This window comes from Pavona decussata, unplaced genomic scaffold, assembly GCF_977016875.1.
Source record: "Pavona decussata unplaced genomic scaffold, jaPavDecu1.1 SCAFFOLD_174, whole genome shotgun sequence".
In the NCBI taxonomy this organism is placed as follows: Eukaryota; Metazoa; Cnidaria; class Anthozoa; order Scleractinia; family Agariciidae; genus Pavona; species Pavona decussata.
In genome coordinates, this window is record NW_028145585.1 from 611,293 (window position 1) to 635,139 (window position 23,847).

Consider the following 23,847-nt stretch of genomic DNA (forward strand, 5'->3'; position numbering starts at 1 on the left):
AGGCGTATAAATCCCCTGTGAAACTGGGACGAAAAAATACAACGGTTCATGTTTGACAGTCAGAGACGGACGATGTTAGCCATTCGTCAGAGCGTATCCAATTCGCTTTGAATCTAAAACCAATTTTGTTCTGAATCCGATTCGCTATGACGAAGGGCAAACGTCTCGAAACGTCAGTACTCGAATCTATTTGCAGTGGCCAAAAAAATTGATAAAACCAAAGATTCGTGCATAAATAAAGGTTGTTATGTTGTTGTTGTTAAACGCAAATGTTCATCATAAGCTTCGCTCAACTGTCAAACTGCTAAGCTGGGATTTATACGGGCTTTAGGGTAAGCAAGCCAAATAACCGGCGATGTCAGATGTAAAATCGGGTGGTAATATGTTAGAGTTACACCTATGAAGCCAAGGGGATATTTTACTCGCAAAATCGATGGGAAATATGTTTCCCTGATTCCATAGTTTCTCTGCAGAAAGAGAGAAGATCGAAAGGTCTACAAATCCGCCAAACAACAGGAGAGAGAAAAAAATTGGAGGACAAAGGAGAAGAAAAATTAAAAGCTAACGAAAACGAAAACGAACATGAACTATAGCTAAACTGAACTCAAGGTTTCGTTTTCTGCCGGCGCGTGGCCGGACAAAACATTTCATGTCCTAGTTTGGCTGCAATCCAATAACACAACGTTCAAATAATACAGTTTTGGGGATAAATGAAATGTTCGGATTTTTGCAGAAATTTAAGAAAATTTTGGGTTAAAAACGTCACCGTAGCTCAAAAGTATATAAAACGGAACACCTTCAATTCTACGTTCCAGGTCTATTTCCGTTTCAGTTGACGATTTTCTTGTTGTTGTTTCGTTGATTTTTTGTTTTCCATCCGTGAAAGGACTGCATTTTGTATCCGTAGTTCTGTTTTCAAGAAACTGTGACCTAGGATTTAATAGCAAACAGCAGCTGTTCAATCGAAACTTTTTCAGCCCGTCATAGTTTGACACCTTGCCTTTCAGTTCTTCATTTCTGATAAATAGCAAATTAACACTCGCTGTGTTTATAATGTTAATTACATTATATTTTGGCCAAAATAATCGTCTTTTCCGTAATACCTTTGTAATACCCTAGAGTTGTAATTCTGCAATCTTTTGATTAGACAGAAAGGACAAAATTACTCAACAGCTTCAGATGCTCTTCAGATGTAGAACCGCGGTAAATCCCGGAATAAGACGAGTAAATAATGATAATCAGTGTACAGTTCTTTATTGAAAGACGTAAATTACTTTGATATTTTTCATCAACTTGTATTTTCAGCACAATAGGGTTTTCGAGGCCGATTTTCTATTGGGATAAATTAATTAGCAAATTTTCAAAAGTTTTCGATAAAGCGACTTGTGTCGTTTTGTCCCGAGGCAATGAAGCGCAAACCATCGTTCTCGCTGTTACCTGATTGGTGGATGTAGTAGCGTGCGATGGTCTGATTGGTCAATGAAAATCACGGAGGACGTGCAACCCATTCAACTGCCGCGGCGGTTTTTCGTTGCATGTGTCAACAAAGACTCGGAACGAATTTCAAATTTTTCCACGATCAAACGCCGAATCTTCAATTCTGCGAGTGATTATACGTTGGAAACGAGTAACCGCTCTTTGCACACAGCGTCGGAATTTCTTAACTTCCCTATACAGGGAGAAATGTCAGTGGTTTAGCTTGGAAGTTGCTGGGCATCGCGTTGTTGGGAACGCTGAACACTTGTGCGTCACTTCTCACGATCTTGTCACCTTTGAGAACAGCACTGCAAAAGAGCAAATTTTCAATTTTTTAACATGTATTTGTGAGAGGATGACTGAAAGATGAGTCGGAGGTCTAGTGTGAGCAGCAGTGTAAGCACCAGCGTCAAATCTGGCGTTGAAGATGATCCTTTGATGCGAGATTGCTACGATCTTCGGCGAAGGTTATTACAGACTGAGCAGTCCCTACAGAGTTTGAATCCACCGCATGCAACGAACGGGTAAGTTTCCCAAACTTTTCATTGCTTTAGAAGAAGATCTAAACTTTCTATATACAGTAACAAGCTCGTTTACAAACTTGTCGTAAGATTGCAAGCGTTTCGTTACTGTTGAATCGTGTCTCGTTTAGGACGTCCTGCCGAGAGACACAATTGTGATTTGGTGGTGTTTTGATCGTGTCGTTTTGATTAAAAAGTAATCACACCGCTGGAAATAGCAATTTCCCTTAAATTGAATTCACGTTAACCACTACAAAATGCCCGATGTTTTAACAAAGCAATCTTATTTCATGAATGACCTTTCGAACCTAAAAGATTCCAATGCCCTTTTCCTGTTCAAATCAAGGCTTCGTGCACTAGAAGGTTGATTTATTTACAAGAGCTTAGAAGTTCCTACGCGTAATCAGTACTAGGTAAACATTTCTTGTTGTACACGAAGTTTGTTTTAGGCTAGAGAAAATCCTTAGAATTGTTCTTTGAAAGGGAGTTAATATTTGACACCAATCGTACTGCGCGATTGCCGGCAAATTAGGAAAAGGTTGGATGCAAAAATATCAGCATAGTAGGGAACCAGTAAATTTTTCCCACGTTCCAAAGTTCGTATTTCGTAACTAAGGTCAGATCCGCTGCAAATGTACATTAAAACTCTGTTTACGTTTAGTTTTCCCGAACTGATGTTGTTCCACCGACATCTATCAGTGATTTATCGTCCTCATATTCGCAATTAGCTTGATTGTCCAAGAATCTTCCGTAATCTTGAGTTACAAGATTGTGGATTATCTTTGTAGACAAGCTTCGCAAAACACAGGGCGAAATGTTTAATTAAGACATTTGAACATACTTTAACGTTAATCACAAACTGTTTGCCTTGTTTGTGTGTTGCGTCTTGTGCGCTTGACAATGAATGCTTCCGTTCCTTATCAAGCGCTGCAAATCTACGTGTAAAAGTGTACGATATTGATTTTCTACAGAATAATCTTTTAATTTGCATGCTTTAGAGCATTTAAAGCATCATTAATATTCATTTAGCCTCCAGTACTTCTAGAACCCTTTAAAAATGATCCGTAAATTTTGTCAAAAATTATGTACAGGCTGAAATTGTATTTTGTAAGCGTTTTGTGAATTGTATTGACACATTGTCACTGTCAGTGGGACAAAATATAATTTGTACTTTTCTTTCCCATGGGGTGTCTTGCTTTCAATTCAAAACAATTAAATAATGCTGCCCAAGCTGGTGAGGGACAGAGGGTGCAAGGGAATTTGACATTTTCGGGAAAGCCGAAGTGAAATTCTGTAGACAACCAATCTTGTACCCAGAACCCTCAGGCTCTTTGGCCAGCAGTTGGTTGCCAGGAGAGACTCTGGGGTACAGGAATTTTATTACCACAGGATTTCTGCGGTAAAACAATGGAAGCCATTACAGAGCTAATACAGAGCAGCCTTTATCAAAAAAAATTTTTTGAATTCTCCAGATGCCCACCCGCTGACCAAAAAGCCTGAGGACTCTGGGTACGAGATTGCGAGACAACTAATTATGTCAAATGCCCCCCTAGAGAAACTCAGGATCTCTTGCTAGTCATGTCAATTTCTTCCCTGATGCATACAGTACCAAGGATAATGTCAAAATCACCACCTGATTCTCTTGGGGTACAGACCCTGCACCCCCTCCCTCCCAACTAGTCTGAAATGTCAGCCGTCTCCTCCCCCTAGCCCCCTGTGGGTTAGGGGGAGGAGACAGCTGACATTTCTGCCAGACTACTCCGCCCACTCCCTTCCCATCCTGCTATTGTTCAATTTCTAACATTTTACTACTTTAATATATACCAGAAGTCACTGTTGGCACAGCTTGAAAATTGGGGCTTTTAGGGTTTTCTGCAGAAGGGGCACATATTGCTTTTTTAGTCATAAAAATGCTCCAAACTTGGTCAGTGTTAGCCTGCACTGCTTATTGTGTATGCCAAACTCTACAAGGTGTTTAATTTATTGTGCAAAGTCAAGGCTAATTTACTGGTAAGCTAGTTTGCCTCTGCTTTAATTAATGTAGTGGCAGTTTCGTGTGATCAAATCCTTTCACTGAAATTCAGCCTCTGGGCAAAAAAGCGAATAATGGATCCACATTTAACACAAAATCTGCAGACTGCCTACTAAAAGTCTGCATGTTTGGTGCATTTTTCTGAATTCTTGGCTAAAAAACCGCACCATACAACCCTTTCACACAAAACCCCTCAATTTTGATGCAGGATGCATTGAATCAGAGTACATAAACCTTGTGTTAAAAGATACAGTGTAATAATTCTGATTTATCTTAGGACTGGAACCTTCTATGATATCATTCTAACTCTGTGAAGAAGCATCTTAATGCTTCTGCTCTACAGCTTTCATTTGTTTTATAATTTAAGTTCTTTTATCTCATTGTTTGATTATTATATTATTAAAAGCAAACCACGGCCAATCCCACAAAAGAATGCTTCCCATGATAAAAGAGCTGAATCAACAGATCGTAATTTCCATCCAAGTGCTGAAGATTTAAGGTGAGTGGCATGTAACTTTCGTTCGTGAGCTTTTTCAACTTGTCTTGAAAACAAATTATATACCATGTATCAGTTGAGCTTCAATTTTATCTTGCGTTGTATTAAACCGTAAATTAATATGAAACTAAACTGTAAACCCATTATGTCTATGCATGATTACTGTATAATATTATTATATACTTTCAAGCTTCTTTTTAACAGATTTATCGAGTGCCTTTTTTACATGATTTAAAATGCATGACTTGTATGATTATAGTCATATTGCTGAAAACAGATGCAAAATACAATTATGCAAGTTAATAATTGGACAATCTAACTGCATGACCAGTACACAGATAAAAGAAGAGCTCTGACTTCTTTTTCTTCAGCTTGAATGGCCCGAGAAGGAGTTATTCATCATCTCCTGAAAGTGCTGCTGGTCAGGTTTTGACGTTAGCTGACTTAACACCAGCTGGCTCAGAACCAAATCTGTCGTCCAAGGGCCGCAGAGGCACACCACTGATTGGTTCCTCCCAGCCCCTCAGGTCATCGTACCCTGATCTCAGGAATGGATCCACCCACTTGTCGCCAAGGGAGCAAGAGGTACATGCACCTATCAAATTGAATGTTACATGTAATCTCACAGGGAGGGGGTGAGCCTGGGCAGACATGAGGCATCAAAATCCCCCCCAGAGGACAAAAAGGGGGTCAAATTAGGTCATACAGTGTATTCCCTGATTTTGAGCAATCCTTTACCCTTCCAAGTGTATATTGGATGATTAACACTGCTTTAATAAATTGGACTGTGAAATGCCCTTCAATGAGGACAGATGAAGCATGTGGAAGGTAGGAGTTGGGGGGGGGGGTCCTCTTGATACCAAATCACATGCTAATTTTACATCAACTCCCAAATCATGTTACATGATGACAAAGTTTTTCCAGATTACAGTGTATGTACAGCTGTACTAACATTTAGTGTGCTAAAGCTGTCAAATAAGCATGTTCTTGTAACTCTGTTTTCTATATATTTTTATAAGGTTAACTGTATCATTGTTAACTAATTTGAAAATCCAATTAAAAAATTTATTTATTAAAAAGTACTTGGTGAACATTTTTGGCAGCTGGACGGCCGGTCTTTTGGAAGTGCCAGCGACTATGACCATGACACCATGATTAAAAAGCTCTCCAGGCAGCGGGAAGAAAACTCTCAGCTCATCAATCAGAATCACAAGCTCATGACAGAACTGGAGAATCTGAGTTATGATTTGCACCAAGCTAAAAACAAGGTAATATGTGTTTATTGCAGTCACCCAGCATCTTGTCATTCGAACTATCAACAAATATGGCACGTTTTCAGGGTCATAAACGGACCTTCAGATTTGAATACGAGTACGAGATTGAGTACAAGAACGACTTTTGAAATTAATGTAGTTTGCGTGGTTTTGATAACCGCTTGTCATACCGATCTTGTTTCTTGGGTGTCCTTATCTGCTGGTAAACAACGGGAAGGAGCGAGAGTTCTGGGGATGTCACTGATTTGAAATTTGAAAGTCGTGCTTGTACTCAATCTCGTACTCTGAAGGTCCCTAATAAATAAATATTAAAAACTAACTTTTCCTCATTTTTTTTTTCTTACTTGCAAAGTAAAATGTCACTCATTTCCTATCTTTGAAATCAGTCATAGTACAACCCTTTTGGCATACAAAACAGTACATGCTGCTTTAATTTCCTTTTTTAATTCCAGAACAAAACATTCTGCATTTCCTGACTTCTCAAAATATAACGTCTAGCATGTTCTGACAAGTTTTTGCTGTAATAAATTACCAAAATAATGTTGTCTTCCTGAGTTTAATAGAAAATATGCCACAACAAAATGTCCTGCTTTTTCCTGCTGAACAGCAGTTTTACTCCATAATTTATGAAAATTCTCTGGTTACAAACATTTCTTACTTCATTATGATTTGTGAATGCGTGTGTTCTCACTTCTCACTTCTCACTTCTACCAGACGTTCCTTTCTGTGCAGGCCTGGACCCAACTTTCACGACTACTTTCATCTGACAACACTATGATAACCGCAAGGGGCTAATTCCAAGCAAAATATTTTGAGAGATCAAGCGGCTGATCGTCTGATGCAGACTGCAGAACATTTAGCATGGGTGTCATCCAGGTCATTTCATCTATTAAATTGGTTTAATTGTAGGTGAAAATTCTTGGTCAAGAGTTAGAAGTTGAGCGTAAAAGGCTTCCCCCAATGGAAGACAGGATTGTTAGTCTAGAGTCCGACTTGGCTTCCCAAGAGGATGCTGTGAGGTACATGATCATTATACTGTATGAAATCACAATTTTTGTAATCACAGTAGCTTAGAATGTTTTAAGTTTATGTATAATGGAGTCCTTTTAAATGACCCAGCATTTTAGAGAATAGGAATGCTTCACAAAATTAGGGCGAGTGTGAACGTCAAGTCTTTTAACTCATGGCCTTGATATATAGCCCCCCCCCCCCCCCCCCCCCACCACCACTACTGTTGAAAACACCACAGATAAAAAAGAGTAGATTTGGAGAACACAAAATTTATGCTATGTAAATGTGTAATGCTATTAAGCTGGCTAATTATATGACATATTTTTTACTTATAAGGTTTTATTTTTCTTGCCCTGTGAAGGCGTCAAAGAGAATGATAAATATAATTTGCTGATGAATATTTATTGGAGAACCCAGTAATGTTATAGAACTACTGCTGGACAACAAACCTTTAGATCCCTTTGTCATTCAGATTTGCAGAACAGAATTTGCGAGACTGCAGAGAGGAGCTTCAGTCGAAAACAGAAGAATTGAGAAGTGTGCTAGAATCATCCACTATTGCTGAAAATGAGCTGAGGGAAGAAGCCAAACTGAGGAAAAGGTACATGCCAAAAAAAAGGCATTAGTCAAGCTTTCTGCTGTTAAGGCACATTTATCAATTTCTAGCCCAAAGTTTTCCTGGTGGGTAATGTGTCTTATTTTTTTAATTTTATTGTATTAGCTTCGCCAACAGATAATAGGTTACAATAATGATCAACAACTTACAGAATACAATAAGAACACAGTATGGCAGGGAACCCGCAACAGCGCAAGCCAATTACTGCGGACCTAGTAGATTAGAAAAAATTAAAATAAACAGACAGGAAGGGAAAAGTTAAAACTAGAAGGAGCAGGAGATGGGGCGAGTGAGACTGCGGCACTTGTTTAAGGCATACAGATTTAAAGGTACGCGGGTTTTTGCAGTCATAGTTACTTAAGGCGGAGAAGTAATACTTGAACATGCATGTAACATCCTTATCCTTACACCGTCACAGTCTAACAGTCTGTTTCTGTTTTAAGTCAAGCAGGCGAGGGAAAAAAGACAAAGTGGAGCAGCTCTCCAGTCTCTTTAAGCTCACCTCGCCCTTTTAGCCAGCCATTTAACTATCCAGGAAGGGATTATTCAGGATTTGAAAAGAAGGAGTTTTGAACTTTATCCCACATTTGTGAAATTAAAAAAAACTTACACTGTACTCTCTAGGCTCATAGGACACGTAAGCATAGGACTCTCCTATCAAGTTTGATAATTTTTGCCATAAATTATTATCATGTAAAAAGTTAATTTCAGATAAGAAGGTCAGTATGATGTAATCAGACGAAGTTATCTGATTGGCTCAATAAGTAATGTTATTAACCTTTTATAAGTTTTTAATGCTGATCAAATCATTCTGCTTCGTCTAAACAGAACAGAAGATCACCTAGAAGAGGCCTTGAGAAATGTTGAGGAACTATCAGAAAGGATGGCTGAACAAGAATCCACAATCAAGTCACTTAAAAAACAAGTAAGAACAGTGAAAGGGAACTTGTAACTGATGCTTACGGACTTGATGTCAAATATTAACCCACCCCTCACTACAGCAGTTCAACCCTTAAACTTTTTTTTTTTTCTAATTTAGGTCATCGTTATGCAATGTTTTATTTTCCTTTGCCCTCTCTCTAATCAGTGTGTCAGTTATCATCACAAAACAGGAAAGAAATATCTACAACTAAACAGATAATCCCAAACCAGCTTTGATGAAATCTTTCTTTGCATTTTTCATTTTGCAGTGTACTCTCAGATATAGCTTGCGCGGCAAGCGTTTCCATTTGTGCGCTTTTCGCTGTTTGACCGCGCGGAAGTTGGGACGAGAGCCCATTTCGCACGCATTCAAAATACGGAAATTGGCTTTTTAGTGCAGAAAACTCCACGAAAACGCTTTCTTCGCAGGCTATGTCAGATATTACTCAGACTAATCAGATTACGCTGTAACGCAGCACCGCACTTCCTCTAGAAAGTAACCCCCTTATCTAAAATCTATTCAAACACGCCTTACAATGGTGATTCAGATGTCAGAGTGACTAAAGATGTATGCGAAGAAATAGCATATTAATTTAAAATTTGAAAACACAAGAGAGAAGGGAGCAGGCAATGCATTAGAATCGTCTTTTTTCTTCTTCTTCTTCTTCTTCTTGTTCTAAAAAAAAATTGGTCGTCCAGGAGAAAGGAAACAAAAAATGAAAGGTGGTGCTATGACAGACCTAAAAATTTAATGTTAATTTTGTTACTTGCAGCACTCGGACCGTGAGAGGCACTGGAAAGAGACCAATTCTAAATCCCAGCGTGAAAGAGAGGAGCTTTTGGAGAGAGACGCCATGTTGCAAGCACAGATAACCGACCTACAGGAAGAAATCAGGTTTGAACATGAATAATAAAGACTCTATGAAAGACGCTATTGATTAGTACAACTACACTGTACATGTGAAACCTTTATGGGCTCTAATTCCGCTGACAGCAATGTATTGATTTTTTTTTTTTTTTTCACTGAAGACTTCTTCAGGCTGAAGGTACCGCCAAAGAGGACAGCCAAACATCCATGCAGCACGAGAACAGCAGTTTGAGAGCTACCATCTCACGCCAGAGCCAGAAGATTGGCAGAATTGAAAACGAGCTCAGGAAAAATGAATTGCTGCTGAAAGATCAAGGAGATTTGCAGAGTACTGTGGTGAAACAAAGAGAGAAAATCGTGCAGTACCAGCGAGAGATTGAAGAGACCAAGTTGCACATGGCACGACTGGAAGAACTGGTTCATCAGGTTCAGGAACAGAGTATGAAGGAACACGTGACTGCCACACCTTCTGTAAGTGTTTTACTTTTCTCCGCACTTTATTGGGGAACTTAAGCAATGACGACGGCTACGGCAACGACAACTGCGCAAAACAATAAGTTTAGTGAGCAAAAACAATCGCTATCTACTTGCGTTTTAAATTTTGGTACATTTTTTTTTGGTACGAAGTTATATTTTCAAGTGACGTTTTCGTTGCCGTCGCCGTTGTCGTTGCTTAATTTCCCTATTGTCACCATTTGCGCTTCCTGAAAAATTAATTTAAAAGACTGAAATTCAAGGTGACTTTATGCGTTTTGTGCAAGTTGTCTCGCAACCTTTGATACAAATTTCCGTGCTAGACGGAAGTTTCCTGCGACTGACAATCGATGCAAGTTTCCATGCAAGTTGATACAAGTTTCCGTACAAATTTTCGTCCACGTTGGCTCGCGATTTCTATTCAAGAAATCGCGCGGAATATCACTTGATACTTACGGCTTCGTCGGTTGAAATCAAGGCATTTTCGCAAGATTGAGCGGGATAACTGTTTTATTATTCTACACATGATTGATAATACAGCATAGCTTTATTACAGAAAAGCTGAAGACGATCTTGTATTTTGCCGTTTTTCTCCCCAACACACGAAATTACTTATATCACAGGATATCTGTTGACTATTGACGACGAATATTTAGTGCACCATGAACATATAAAATTTGGGCAGTGTTACAATTTGTTGAATAATAAAATGAAGGTTGTTTTATATAATTTTCTATCTTAAGACCAGTGACAGCGGTATCTGTAGCAGCACTCAGAAAATGGACGGTTACCACAGCATGAGCCCGCGTAACATGGGCAGCTATATACAAGATGACGCCGAACATGACCGTGATCACGTGACAGGTAGCGGTGGGACAGCGCGGGCGGTGATTGCAGATCTGAAGCTGAAGCTGGCAATGAAGGAAGCTGAGATTCAGAAACTACAGGCTACTGCTGTGGCACGAGCGGCCGCACAGCAGAAACATATTGCGGGTTAGTGAGTCAGCAGGAGACTTTGTGGGGTGGGGTAGGGAAGGAGGCATTTAGTTGCTTTTATTACACGGGCACAGTTAGAGATCAACATAATTTTGAAGTGTTTTCTTTGAGGGGAAAAACAAGGTTGAGCTGGCCTCCGTCTTGTAAAAGAATAGCCTATTCCAGGCGTTCAAGAAAGTTTGGAGCGGCGCAAAGAAAATTGCGATGCGAACCAATAATAAAAGAGTAGGAGACTGATGAAAGAAGGCGATAAGGTTCTTTCGGCCCCTCTCCCCAGTCTCTTCTCCTTTTTTCCCGCTCTTTGCCATTATTACTCATAGCTCCCCAATCTGAACTCCAGGCACAGGCTAGTAAAAGAAAGACAACGTTTTTCATGTACAGTTTTTCTCTAAACTCGTCCCGCTGACATTTAGAAGCAGCACCGAGTAAAACTTGAATAGAGACAGCAAAACAAAAAAACACAACAAAACAGCCATCGATCTGCAAAAGTTTGATATCCTTCAGGCTTGTGTATTGAGAACTTCGATTTGTATTTCTTTGTCAGGTTTAGCCGGGGATGGTGGTGTTATGGACGGCTTGCGAACAGAGCTGTCTGCCATAGTTGAACGGAGTCGTATCGGCGATCGCAAACAGCAGGAACTTGAACAGATTATAACGCGCCTGGAGGACGAAGTGTCTCGGTACTCAACACAGACGATACAACTAGAGGAACGGCTGGCGGACAAAATGGCACAGATGGCGTCACTGGAAAGCAAGCTCGGACAAAGAAACCTCAAGGTTGTCGATTTACAGAACGAGCTGGAAGAAAAGATTTCTGAAAATAGCATTTTACAGCGAGAGGTGAGAAATTTTGATGGGGATTGTCATCAAAGTTTAGGCGTCTTGTCAGGAAAGCTATTGCTAGAACTTTTACAGTTTAAACTACTCAAACAAACGTTTGAGTACTTAACAGGATCATAAGAAGTTTTTTAAAAATTTATGTAGCTTTGCAGGGCTCAAAGTTTATTTTTGGCTTTGGGTGCACCTGTGCTACTAGGAGTAAATTTCTAGGCACATTGCCGAAATTTTAGGCGCACAGCTAAAAATTTTAGGAGCACAACTTAAAATACTGGTAGCACCAAAAAGAAAAATCAGAAGCTTCAGACATTTTATTAGTGATCGTTGATAATGGTGTCATGACGACACCGAAACGTTAATTTCTTTTTCTTATTTTCGCTTGCTAATAGTTAATCAGCACGGTAATCTTTTATTTCAGTCATGTGTTTGTTTCTTTCAGTCTCTTACTGTACGTTTGAGATAGCAATAATACTGTTACATTTTTTGAATATTACATGTTATGGTACGTTCAACAAGATAATAAGACAAAACGAAGGTAAGGAATAATGTCATTTAATCCTCTCGATCAGACGAAATCCTTCAAGTCCCACGGATCACCCGACTGAAATTAATTCATTTGGCTACTTTCTGTAGGCAAGGTTAGCTCGCCTTGATCTCTGTCCACTATTTAACCACTTCACAACTGCTGGAAGTGGGTCAAATGTGTTGGAAGGCAGCGGCCGGCTTTTTGAGAATAAATTTTCTTTTTGTAAATGAGTGTTTCGAAAAAGAGAATAAATTACGTTGTTGACAGCGCATTGACTTAACTGTAACACTTGTTCTTACCTTGAAGAAAAAAAAGTCTCTTAACCCAGATTGTTTAATATCGGCACAAAAAAAGCGAACTAGATTGCGCGAGAAGCACGTGTTTCAGAAGGTTGCCTTTACTAGTACGTACGTGTCAGTGGTGCGATTACATAACCGAGAAGAGTCTGGGGTAAAGTCTGGGGTGGTATGAAACACGGACAAGAAATGGACTTGGGGTAACAACAAATAAAACACACACTGATGTAAGAAAAACGGTGCAACTTTCTTATTTGGAACCTAATTGTGTTACATCCACATTTGAATTTATTATTTCAAGCTTCTGTTTCATGTTAATCAGGCAGAGTACACAAGAATTGTCAGGTGAGGAAACAAAGTGGCCCCGCTTCAGGCGCACTGAGCTTGGGCGTTTTTAGGCGCGTGAGTGCGATTACATAAAAATTTTTAGGCGCAAAATAAAAAATCTAGTCGCATATGCGACCAGCTGGTCGCTAACTTTGAGCCCTGCTTTGTGGCTTTCTTTTATCAGAAACGGCTATAGCTGATAGACCATTATATTTCCGAGTTGCTTTGAACCTCATTATGAAAGTGAGGGCAAGTGTAAACTAAGGTTTTCATATGAAAATTAATTTTGTTTGCAAATGAATGAAGACTAATTTTCGTAATAAAAGCTTTGTACTTAGCCCTGCTTTCATAATGAGGATCAAAGCAACTCGGAAATGGCCTGTTCAGAACAGTTGCCTTTTTCTCTAGAGAGGCGCGAATCTGAAAGCGTGGATTCTCCCGCCATCGATACGGCAACAGTCAGCTGTGTCCTTTCATTAAAGGAGCACTGTCGCGGCTAGTTTGCTGTATTTTGGTCAAAACGGTTCAAATTTTTGAGAAAGAACTTTTTCTCTAACATGAAATTGCTCTAAGCGCACCAGGATGAAAATATTGAGGAACTTCTCGTAGGAAGAACAAACTTTAATCAGTTTCTAGCGACTTCTCTAAAATACACAGGAAGATTTTCCAAGTTGCAATCCATTTCCATCCTAGCCATCCGCAGCCAAACATAATTAACACTAGTTTCTGTGTACTAGTAGAGTTATTCTTGACAAAACTGAACGATTATTATCAATTCAAATATGTTTTTCGGATGCTTGTTATCTTCTTTTTAAGGTTCGTCAAGCCACGTCTCATTTAGGTAGCATTGAAAAACAGCTTAATGAGAGGACATCAGAATCAGGCTTACATTCAGCAAAACTGAAAGAACTTCAAGAGGAGCTGGAGACAAGGAACCGCAAAATTGGACAACTGGAAGGATCACTGGAAGCCAAGGATATCGAACTGAAGGAATCCGCATCGCTTGTTGACAGAGTGAAGGCGTTACACGGTGAACAGTGCCACGAACTACAAAGACAGATAGAGGAGGTAAAGACAACTGGAAAATAAAGTTTATGAACTCTTGAAGGTTTTTAAAACTCAACTCCTCGTTTTACTTGCTGTACTCTGACAACAAAGGCAGACAATGAAGGAGTCTATATTTGCTGCCGTAGTTTTGGTCGTCTCATAAGTATGTTCTTTATGCCGACCTTCATGTCTTACACTGGGTTAAATATGTAAGTCAGTGTGTCACTAGGCATTGTTCAGGCAACTTGACACGCAAAGGCTAGGGGCGCTTTCTATTTGTTACAACTGGCCGACCAGACAAATCAGTCTGTGAATCGAATGTGTCATTTTGAAAGGATGGTGCTGCATTTTGAAATTGGTACGCGCTATTTTGAAGAAATTCGATGGACTTGGAAAAAGCTTATCCTTCAAATTGGTACATTCCGTTCGTGAACTGGCGGGCCGGAAAGCGCCCTCAAAAACATACTGGTACTTAACGCTGTTGCAAGCCAAGCTGCATGACAACTGTTACACTTTACAACTCTTACTGTAGTCGTTGCGAAAATTACAAGTCGATTCTACTATCGGTAACGAATTTTTCAATTGTTTCATGTAGCGTAACACATTCCCTGCAATCTGTCATGCAACACACTAGTTTTTGTTGCTTCGATACATGTAACGCCACCGCATTGTTGGGGTACAGTGTCAGGTATTGTTTTACTTGCTAGGTTCAACGGTACGTCAGATTTGTGTTTAAACCGTAAGACTGTGTTAGTGCAAGTAGCTGATATTTCGGTAGTTTTGGGTTGTCAGGGTTACAATCTCACTGTCTTTGTTTTTTGGGTTTTTTTTTTTTTTGTTTTGTTTTTTTTGGTGGGAAAAAAAATAAGTCAGTCAGCCGTTTGCGTAAAAAAAATTGCCCTGTACAATTATCTGGTACTCATGAATGTTAGCAATTCCTGAAAATAAAAAAAGGGAGATAAAAGATTGATAATAATTATTCATTCATTTCAGTTGCAGCGAGCGTTTGAAGAGAAAAATGCGATCATATCTCAGCTTGAAACATCTCTGGCAGCTTCACGCCAAGAATTGAGTCTGAAGAAGTCGCTCTCTGACCAAATGGAACGCGCCATCCAGGAACAGAAACAAGAAATCGAATTACGTGATACGCAGTCAGCTCACCACGGCCAGAAACTCGAGAAAATGGAAGAACAGGCTGAAAAGGCCACGCAACATGTTAGAAAGATGGAAGTGTCATTAGCGGAGTGTCACAAAGAGATTGAAATGTACGTCGAACAATTGAAGGAGGTGCGCAATGCGCATGAGCAAGAGCTGGAGGAGAGAAGACTGGAGGTGAGATTCCCACAAGGTGTTACATTAGAAGGATGGCTTATATTGCACGAACAATTTTGTCTTTCGGTATTTTGGGTGAAATAAACTAGCAAGAAGGCACCCAGATACATCGGGAGAATTCGTCCTTTATTGATGAAACTCAGGTGTAAAATTCACTAAAAAAATGAAGTCTCTTTTAACTTTTCTTTTTTTTTTTTTAAGTATTTTCATTTTTTTCCCGCCGTTATAATCTCGCGGTTCGAGAACATATGGCGTAATGACGACAAGCGATGTAGACCTTGTTGTTCGTTTGAATAAGTGAATAACCAATGCAGTTATATACGCAACTTATGCAGTTTCGAAAAGAAAGACTTGAACAGGAGGCTTGAGCGTTAATTTTTTCAGGCTTTCTTTTCGCAACGGTCATACGCTTATTCGTTATTTCGCCTACAGTTCAAATGTACCAATATGTTGTTTGTTTGTTAAGAATTTAATAAAGGTAAAGTTGTTGGTTGTTTTGTTTTTGCTTTTCCAGATATCTAAGTTAGAAAAGGCATTACAGCAGACGTTAACTGACTTACATCAGAAAAACGAACAGATTGTTAAGCTGGAAGACATAATCGCGGATCAACAGAATGCGCTAAAGAGAGAACAAGAGAGAATGCGTGACTTAGAGGAGTCACGCTCTCACTTACAGCAACAAGTCGCCATTCTAGAAGAAGAAATCAATCGGGAACGAAACACTTCTCAAATGGAATCTAGCGAACTGCAGCAAAAACTTCAAGGAGCCAAAGAAGATATCGACGAAAGAACTAAGCAAATAAATGAACTTAATTCAACTCTCAGAGGTGTTCATAAAGACATGAAACAGAGTTCAGCGAGTATTGTTGAATTAGAACAGCTTCTCCAACAATCTCGAACCCAGTGCGACAAGAAGACTGCGCAAGCGCAGACTCTGGACCAGGCTCTCAAGGAATTGCAGCAACAGCTGTCCGTGATGACGAAGAAAAACGGGGAACTGGAGGAGAGGCTGCGTCAAATGGAAAGCGAATTCGCAGAAACGACGGAGCAGAATGAACAACTGGATAATGAGGTATCACTTACTTCACTCTAAAATGCCGACTAAAGGGGAAGTATCACGTGAATTTGATGTCATTTCAAAACCCAAAAATGTTTGTCTTTCAACAGAAACAAAAAAAAAATAATTGTCTTGTATCCTTATTAATTATCACCCCAGTGAAATAAAATTGTCGATTAGTTCCTCCATAGTTGGTAGAGGGGACTAACCAACTTGTTGCCTCTGGCCAGAGACAGAAATGTTGAAATGGATTGAAAAATGTTTATAGGCTAACGGTTTTCATGTTCTCGCATTTTTGTTTCCAAATTGCGGTAGAGCAGATCACGAGTTGTTACAAATGTTAAAAATGTCTCTAATTCTGAGATGGCGTCCCCCGAGTCCTACATAACCTCAAACTTGGTTAACTGATTAATTTTAGTGTGATCTTTCTTGTGATGGACTCCAGTTTCTGATTAAGTGAAAATTTTAAAACTCGTCTCCAGCCTCCTTTTTAACTCCGGAACGGGCAATAATTAAGGCGCGGAAAAAAAATTGCGAGCGGAAAAAAAAACCAGAAGAGAGTCTCCTGGCCTTTATTAATCTCTCGCGTCGCAATTTTCTTCGCGCGGCTTCATACTATCTGAATGCCTGGAGCAGGCTAACAAACATCGATCCTATCTTTAATTTCTCACCCAGGTTAATAAAATCCAGACCGAAATGCAAGACACGATCTCCCAGCTAAAATCTCTGCAAGACGTTCTGCAGACGAGTCAGAAGGAGGTGCAAGAGAAGGAAAAGAAGGTCGAGGAACTGGATAAAATGTTGAACGAGAGCATGGAAGAACTACAACAGAAGGACAAGAACTTGAAAGAGAAGGAAAGCAAAGTGGTTGAACTTGACAAAGCGCTGAAGGAAAGGCAGTGGGAACTGAAGCAAAAAGCCGCCCAGGTGAAAAGAAACACAAGATTCTAAGTGATCTTGGGGATACTACAAAATTATGCATTGTCTTTCTCTCGCTTGGTTTAGCTCGGTTGTTATAAAAAAAAAAAAAAGCGATTGCACTCAGCTTAACGTTTGCCCAATTGTCATAGACCACTTCGAAGTTTAAACTGGGACAGGGTTGTAAACTTGATGAAAAATCAAGAGATGAATCTCGACGCATTCGGATTGGTCGTACTGGGTTCATTAACACTGAGGCGTGTCGATGTTTTATTCAACGTGGGAAATTTTCAAAAACCTGAAAATTAGAGAGTTTGTATGTATAAGGCCTACGCTTTTTCACAATTCCAGGCGTCGGTTTTTTCCCGCTCCAAACCTGTTTGTTGAAAGGTTGTGATTGCTGCTACGACGATGCAGCCCGCCTGCCCAAACTTTTTAGCCGAGTCTAGCTCACTTGATTTGTATGTGTCAATTTGAACTCTGTGTAACAACAGTCTGACCCTTTTTTGGCCAGGTTACCCAGCTGGATATGACCATGAAGGAACATAAGAGTGAACTGCAGCAGAAAGTCATCACATTAGAGCATACGCTGAACCAGGCTCGGTACGATCTCAGCGAGAGAGCAGTGGAGGTATGTAACACATATTGAGGCGCTATTCGCTAACCTGTTTTGTCGTTCGCAGCTTGATGAGTGTGCGCAGAGGCTGAAAACTGTGTTTCGTGCGCGTTTGGTCCCCACCGTTCAATAACTGGATAGCTCTCATTTTAGGGCGTTAAACTGTTTTCAGATTAAAGCTTGTTTTTGGTTGAATTAGAAGATATCTGGTATCTTATTGAACTCAAGAAGCATTTTTTTTTCATATTGATGTGAGTGTAAATAGTTACCCAAAGAACCCTTTTACCACTACAATAAATTGCTACATGAACCCTTTAAACCCTTATATCAAAGAAAAAACCATTCTCTTCTTATAAAAGTACTGGCTATAAGTTATTAAAACAGTATCAAGGCAATTCACCGTGGGTGATCGTATCCTTAATTCTCATGACCTCAGGGGTTGAATAAGCATTATATTACAAGGAGAAATTTGATGATGATCATTGTTAGGGCTTTAAGGGTTAAACTAGTAATGGCTATTCTGACCTTTTCTTTGGTGGTTTCACGGCGTTTCATTGAGGCTTATCTCTCATAAATACTCACTTAACTTTTTTTTTCTTTTCTTTTTTTTTTTTTCTCTGGTTGATACAGATCGCCGAACTAAAAGCCAAACTAGACCAGAATCACGAGCAGGAGAAGCACAAGAAATCCAGAATTGAACACTTGGAGAAAACGGTCAGACATCAACAACAGGAGCTCAAGAAAAGAGCCTCGCAAGTGTCTGAATTTGAGAGGGTAAGAAGACTATCTAACCACAAAATTCCCCGACAAATGCAGTGTAATGACACATTAGTTAGAATCAATTTCAAGCCACTAACAACAAACACACGTAGACGTACAACCGGGGCAACCTGCATCGTTTGCAACGTCTAACATGGTTGGTCGAGAGGACAAAGTAACGACCAAGAGAGCAATGATCCCAGCCCTAAAAACAATGCAGCTGCACGTTATAAGGGTCCAGTGAAAATAGAGCTTTTGAAAGGTGAAGGTTTACTGGTGCAACCAGTATTAAGAAGGAGGGGGGGGGGGAGCGTGCCAGAAACATAACGCTGTGTATCTCAATTGATCGACTAAAGCAGAGGACATGTCACCTTCGGATTATTTTCTTCACCAAATTTTCAGTACACATATTTAATAATCAGTATTTTTCCGAGTTGGCATTGAATGGTAAAGAGGTATTAAGCGAACACTGGCAAACATTTTCTCCTTTCATGTTCTTCATTTTCTCACCCTGCTCATGGTTTGCAGGAGATTAACAAATTGCAGAAGAGACGGGAAGACTCGGAAGAGACGAGTCAGGAATTACGTTTGGCGCGTGAACAGCTTCAAAACACGGTAAGATCATATAGATTTGAATCGAAGTATTATTCTGTAAGGAAGCCTGGATAACAAACAGAGAGCATATGATGCATGGTGCGTGTTGCGTACGACCACGTATGATTCTACCTTGGAGATTGAACACGCCGCAATTTCATAGGTGAACACACGGTGCAGTTAACACCAACGTCGACAGGGAGTGTCCTTTTCCGTGTTCGATCCACATTAATACACTTGAAAAACGCAAACTTTTGATTACGTTTTCCAGAGTGGAAACGTTTGAAAATGCATCCGTGTTGACTGGCGCGATGATGCACTGTTTACCTGGATATTTAGAATACTAACATTCAACCAAAAAAGATTTTTCAGTGCCCACAAACAGAAACAGGTCACAGTCATGACTTGCATCACCTCATGTCACTTATTATCTATAGCATGCTGAATTGATGGAAGCCCGCCGTGATCTTTTGAAATGTCAGCGGACTGAACAGGAACTGATCCAGGAGCTTGATGACGCGCATGCGCTGTTAACCACAAAGGAAGGAGACTGCACCAGGCTTGCAAAGGAGCTTGGGGCAGCGCAGGTGAGAGAGGCACAGGCCGAGGCAAGATGCGTGCAGGAAATAAGAAAGGCACAGCAACAACAGGAGCTCAAACAGGCTACCCAGGAACATGAGGTGAGCGAGTTCCACCTGATTTGGATCCTTTTGTGCACTGAAATTAAGTAAGGCAATGTTTGTTGTATGTTAAATTGGTTTTCGTTTGATTATCGTAAAACCAAAACCAAACAAATTACCCTTACCAATCACAGCAGACGTAACCAGTGCAATGAACCAATCAGAATTCGAAGCACTGAATACATATAACCGGCGTAAAGCGCGGGAAAATGCGTGCAACCAAGTCACGATTGACTTTGGTTTGGCTTCCCATTGGTTGAGAAATTGGCGCAAACTTTGCCAACCAATCATATAGCGCAGTAAAGCAAAACCAAAGCAAACGCGACATCACTTTCGACACTCAATTGAAAACCGTTCTATTCAGCTAAAGAGTATCCCACTCTTTAAAACCTCACGTGCAACATGGCGGCGGACATTTCGTTAAAAGACAACTTACCTGAAATTCCAAGAAGAAAGCCCCGTGATTGGCTAGAAGTACTATTGGTCCCAAGTGCCTGGAAATGGCTAAAAATGTCGCCTGTCTTGTACAGCGTTAGTTTTCATTTTGTGGTGTTGACCACTGATCGATAAAATTGAACTTGCGATTATTGTCATTCTCCTTTCTAGGTCCAACGGCTACAAGAGGACCACGTCAAAACACTCGCACAGAAAGACGAAAGCGAAGCGCAATATCGTTTGGAGAAACAACGACTTCAAGAGCAAGAGAGGCGATTGGCTCAGGAATTGGCGCGTGCGCAGGACCAAAATACCACTCTGATCGAGGACAACAGAAGCCTGGCATCTCAGCTGGTATTGTATCAGGAAGACGCTAAAACGACGGGCGAGACCCTTGTTATCAAGGATGCTGAGGTATTGATTCTCTTTATACAGTAGATGCAAATTCAGTGCCGAAGTTATGGCCGATAAAATCAGTGAGGTCGTTGTTGGATGAGTCGTTATTCCCATGTTACATGAGGCGCTTGCAAGTTAGTCACTCACACAAAAATCCAATTCCTTTTCATACGATAGATTGCTCGTCTGGAGGCCAAGGTGTCAGGCTACGAGCGAGCGACGTTCGGTACAGCCAGTCGCACCACCACCCCCAGAGGACCACGACCTGCGGCGCACATGCGCCGAGTAACCTCGCCACGTACAGTCACAAAATTTTCGGCCAGCGGTTTGAAGAAAAGCAGCTCAGACCAGAACCTTCAAAGTTTGACTGACAATGGTCCCCTGGTGTCCTTCAGTCATCTGAGTTCACAAGACGTGATAGAAGGTCATCCGTATCCTCACATGCCCGCAATACTGGTGAGCCAGGATCATGAACATTCGGTTCACAGTCACAATTCGTACTCGATGCCGCAGGACCACAGTCGAAGCGTTCAGTCGAGCTTAGAAACTCTGGAAGGGCTTTTGAAGCAGGCTAACATGGAGATGGCTAGAGACAGTTTACCCATGCTTCTCAATACCTCCGCTGCACAAACTGCTGACGTCACACTCAATGCCGCTGACCTCAACAGCACGCAGCCTTCACCGCCCCAGAAGGAAGAGCGCGAAAAAACCACAGAGCTCGTAAATGGTGGAACTGGTGAAGAGGAAAGCCAACCGGTCAGCGGTTTGTATGAAAACCTTCATGAACAACTGGAGAAAAAGAAAGCGTCGCTAGGAATGTCACGTGATAAAGGAAGGGATGCTGATTCACTAGATCCTGAGAAATGGTAAGTTGGAGCTCTTAGGTGAGCCGTTACTTGTACTTGTGAGTGATTATTGTGGCATTTTAGAGTATCACGTTTTCATACTGGATAATTTGTATAACGAGCAATTGATAGCCACTGAAATCCGTTCACCACGACATTGCAGAAAAATCTTTAGTAGTAGTAGTTTAAGCCGCTAAATGTCCGTCGTTGGAGGTAGGCCCTCCCCATTGACCTTCACTGGACCACGTTTTGCGCGTTTTGTGCTTAAGGAAACTATCTAGGTCGTCCCTCGATCTCGTCCTTGGTCTTCCTCGGTTCTTTGTGTGTCCCCGGAGCATCCAGAACGTAATGCAGGTTGTCCAATAGTTATCTGTTCTTTTCGTTACATGACCAGCCCAATTCCATTTGAGTTTGCTTATCGTTTCCATGATATCTCGTACTTTGGTTTAAAACATCAAAATGCTTTCGGGCCGCTTGTCTGTGTTGGGGTTTACAGCGGCTACCAATAACACGCGACCTCACCGCTTCCGCAAGGCTATTGCCTAAAAAAAATTTCAAGGAGCCCACAAGGCCAAAAGCCGAGAAGTTAGGAGCCCAACATGTAAAGGATTAGGTGCTGCCAAAAAAAAAAATTAATAATAATAGGCGCTCAGTTCATTTTCTTGGGCTTCCCAGACTACCGCGATCCTGACAGGCAGCAGCCTTGCACCGCCTCCAAAAGAGGGGATACAGTTGAGTTTTGATGTATGTCAATCAAAACAAAGCCGTTGAAAACATTTTGAACACTGACAAGATTGACAATTGAACTCGCTGGCAGATAGGAAAAGTTTTATCACAGTTCAGATTATTTTGCTGTTGTTTATAATATTGATATCAATGTTGTCTAAATACAAATTTGTTCTTCTTGTTTTTCTAGTCGCGCCAGTCTTCAACAACGCTTGGCTCTAAATGAGGCGAGAAGGAAGACCATAGATCAACAGCTACTGGAGATGCAGCAAAACGTTGTGTCATAAATGCACCTCAACGCCAATACGAACTGCAGCGGAAATCTTCGAATTCAGCAAATATTGAAGCCGAACGCAACTCCTTAAAGAGCACCAAAAGAAAAGCTGTTATCTCTGAAGATTGACTTTAAGCTGATTAAACCAAAAGTTCTGTCAAGCTGAAAAGTCAAGAGGCGATCAAGATCAATTGGAATTTATATCAATGATTCAGTGAAGCAGCCTGTTTAATCTCGCGTTTATTCAGTGTACATACACACCTTATTCATCGCACAATCGTTAAGATTTCTCATAAGAGAGGAGTACTTTAGCGAAAAAAAAATATAAAAAAATAGTAGTAAACATGCACGAAATTGACATACGTGAGATTCCGAGGCCCTGTTTCTCGAAGATTCCGGAAACTCTCTGGGCCCCGAAAAGTATTTTATGTCATTAAATATTTAATCTTTTTATTGATTTGAAAGCTTAGTTCTAACTTCCTTACAGCACTGGGCAAGTTTGTTCTAATGATTCTAAGGAATTTGAAAGGAGCAGGCTAAGGTATCGGCACTTTTTCTGTAGAGTCAAAATTAATCTCCTTGTTGTGAGTCAGTAGGTAACATCCTTACCCTCGACAAGTTTTTATTTATACTTCCGAATTGAGTTGTTTTCTATTAACAGTTGCGTAACCATGTGAAAGGCTGTCTCGTTGCCGGTTGTTCTTGGCACGTAACAGAATGTGACGTCACTCGTATGGTTCATCTGAAAGATTCACCATCTCGCTCGGTCCCAGGCCTTCGCTAAATAAGCGTTGTAAACGACTAGGAACGAGGATGCCACAAAGGCAAATACAGTAGTGAACCGTTCAGAATTACAGGCTTTTGATTCGTTGGCGAAAACTGTGCTTAAATTATGATTAAATGCCTTCAGAAGGGAGACCAAACCTGCCCTCGGAGACGCAGAGTTTGTGGCGAAAGAAAGTCTGAAAAATTTCGGCGAACATTTTGATCTTCCGTCGTTCCAATCATCTGCCCCTGAGTTTCCGAGGACGGAAGAAACCATGATTTCAGGAAACCATCCACAATTCCAAAAGAAAAACCACAGCGTACGCAGGTAAAATCACGCCATACACCAAGGAAAACTTTTGATGTAAAAAGCGATTTGTAATGGAAACGAAAAACATAGATGTAATATATATTTTTATGTATTTGATACAGGCGATTTTTCAAGTGATTTTCATATAGATGATCGATTAAATTAGGCTAGAAAATTATGGTAGAATTAGATAGTGATGATAATTTATTAAAATTAATGCAGTTACTTTTTCACAGTAACTCAGCGTTGTTATTGTAATTGTCTGTTGTTGTTGTTGTTGTTGTATTAGGAAGGGAGTGTCTCAAAGAAAAGAACATGTTTAGGTTTTGTGCATTGTGCTTTTTTTCTTTCTCCGTTTATTTTATTTTATTTATCTATTTATTTTTTGGTTTGGCTTTTGCGTTTTCGACACAAGTTCCACG

General features: G+C 40.4%; 1 protein-coding gene across 1 annotated transcript; it reads left to right on the forward strand.

Moving 5' to 3' along the window:
• The first annotated feature begins 1,524 nt into the window (after window positions 1-1,524).
• LOC146463842 (uncharacterized) lies at window positions 1,525-23,753 on the forward strand. The gene is made up of 22 exons (XM_085083966.1): window positions 1,525-2,000; window positions 4,436-4,528; window positions 4,897-5,110; window positions 5,629-5,793; window positions 6,709-6,818; window positions 7,283-7,411; window positions 8,255-8,351; window positions 9,121-9,242; window positions 9,377-9,686; window positions 10,433-10,682; window positions 11,230-11,525; window positions 13,488-13,739; window positions 14,712-15,050; window positions 15,565-16,122; window positions 16,783-17,034; window positions 17,540-17,656; window positions 18,272-18,415; window positions 18,929-19,015; window positions 19,432-19,674; window positions 20,281-20,523; window positions 20,683-21,371; window positions 22,267-23,753. Exons 1-22 carry the CDS (start codon window positions 1,843-1,845, stop codon window positions 22,361-22,363), a joined length of 4,965 nt encoding a protein of 1,654 aa, XP_084940092.1. The 5' UTR covers window positions 1,525-1,842; the 3' UTR covers window positions 22,364-23,753.
• The last annotated feature ends 94 nt before the right edge of the window (window positions 23,754-23,847 follow it).

Coding starts and splice junctions, on each gene's coding strand:
- LOC146463842 (XM_085083966.1), top strand. CDS start 1,843: ATGAGTCGGAGGTCTAGTGTGAGCAGCAGTGTAAGCACCAGCGTCAAA. Junction 6,819..7,282: donor TCCCAAGAGGATGCTGTGAG/GTACATGATCAT, acceptor TTTGTCATTCAG/ATTTGCAGAACAGAATTTGC. Junction 10,683..11,229: donor ACAGCAGAAACATATTGCGG/GTTAGTGAGTCA, acceptor TTTCTTTGTCAG/GTTTAGCCGGGGATGGTGGT.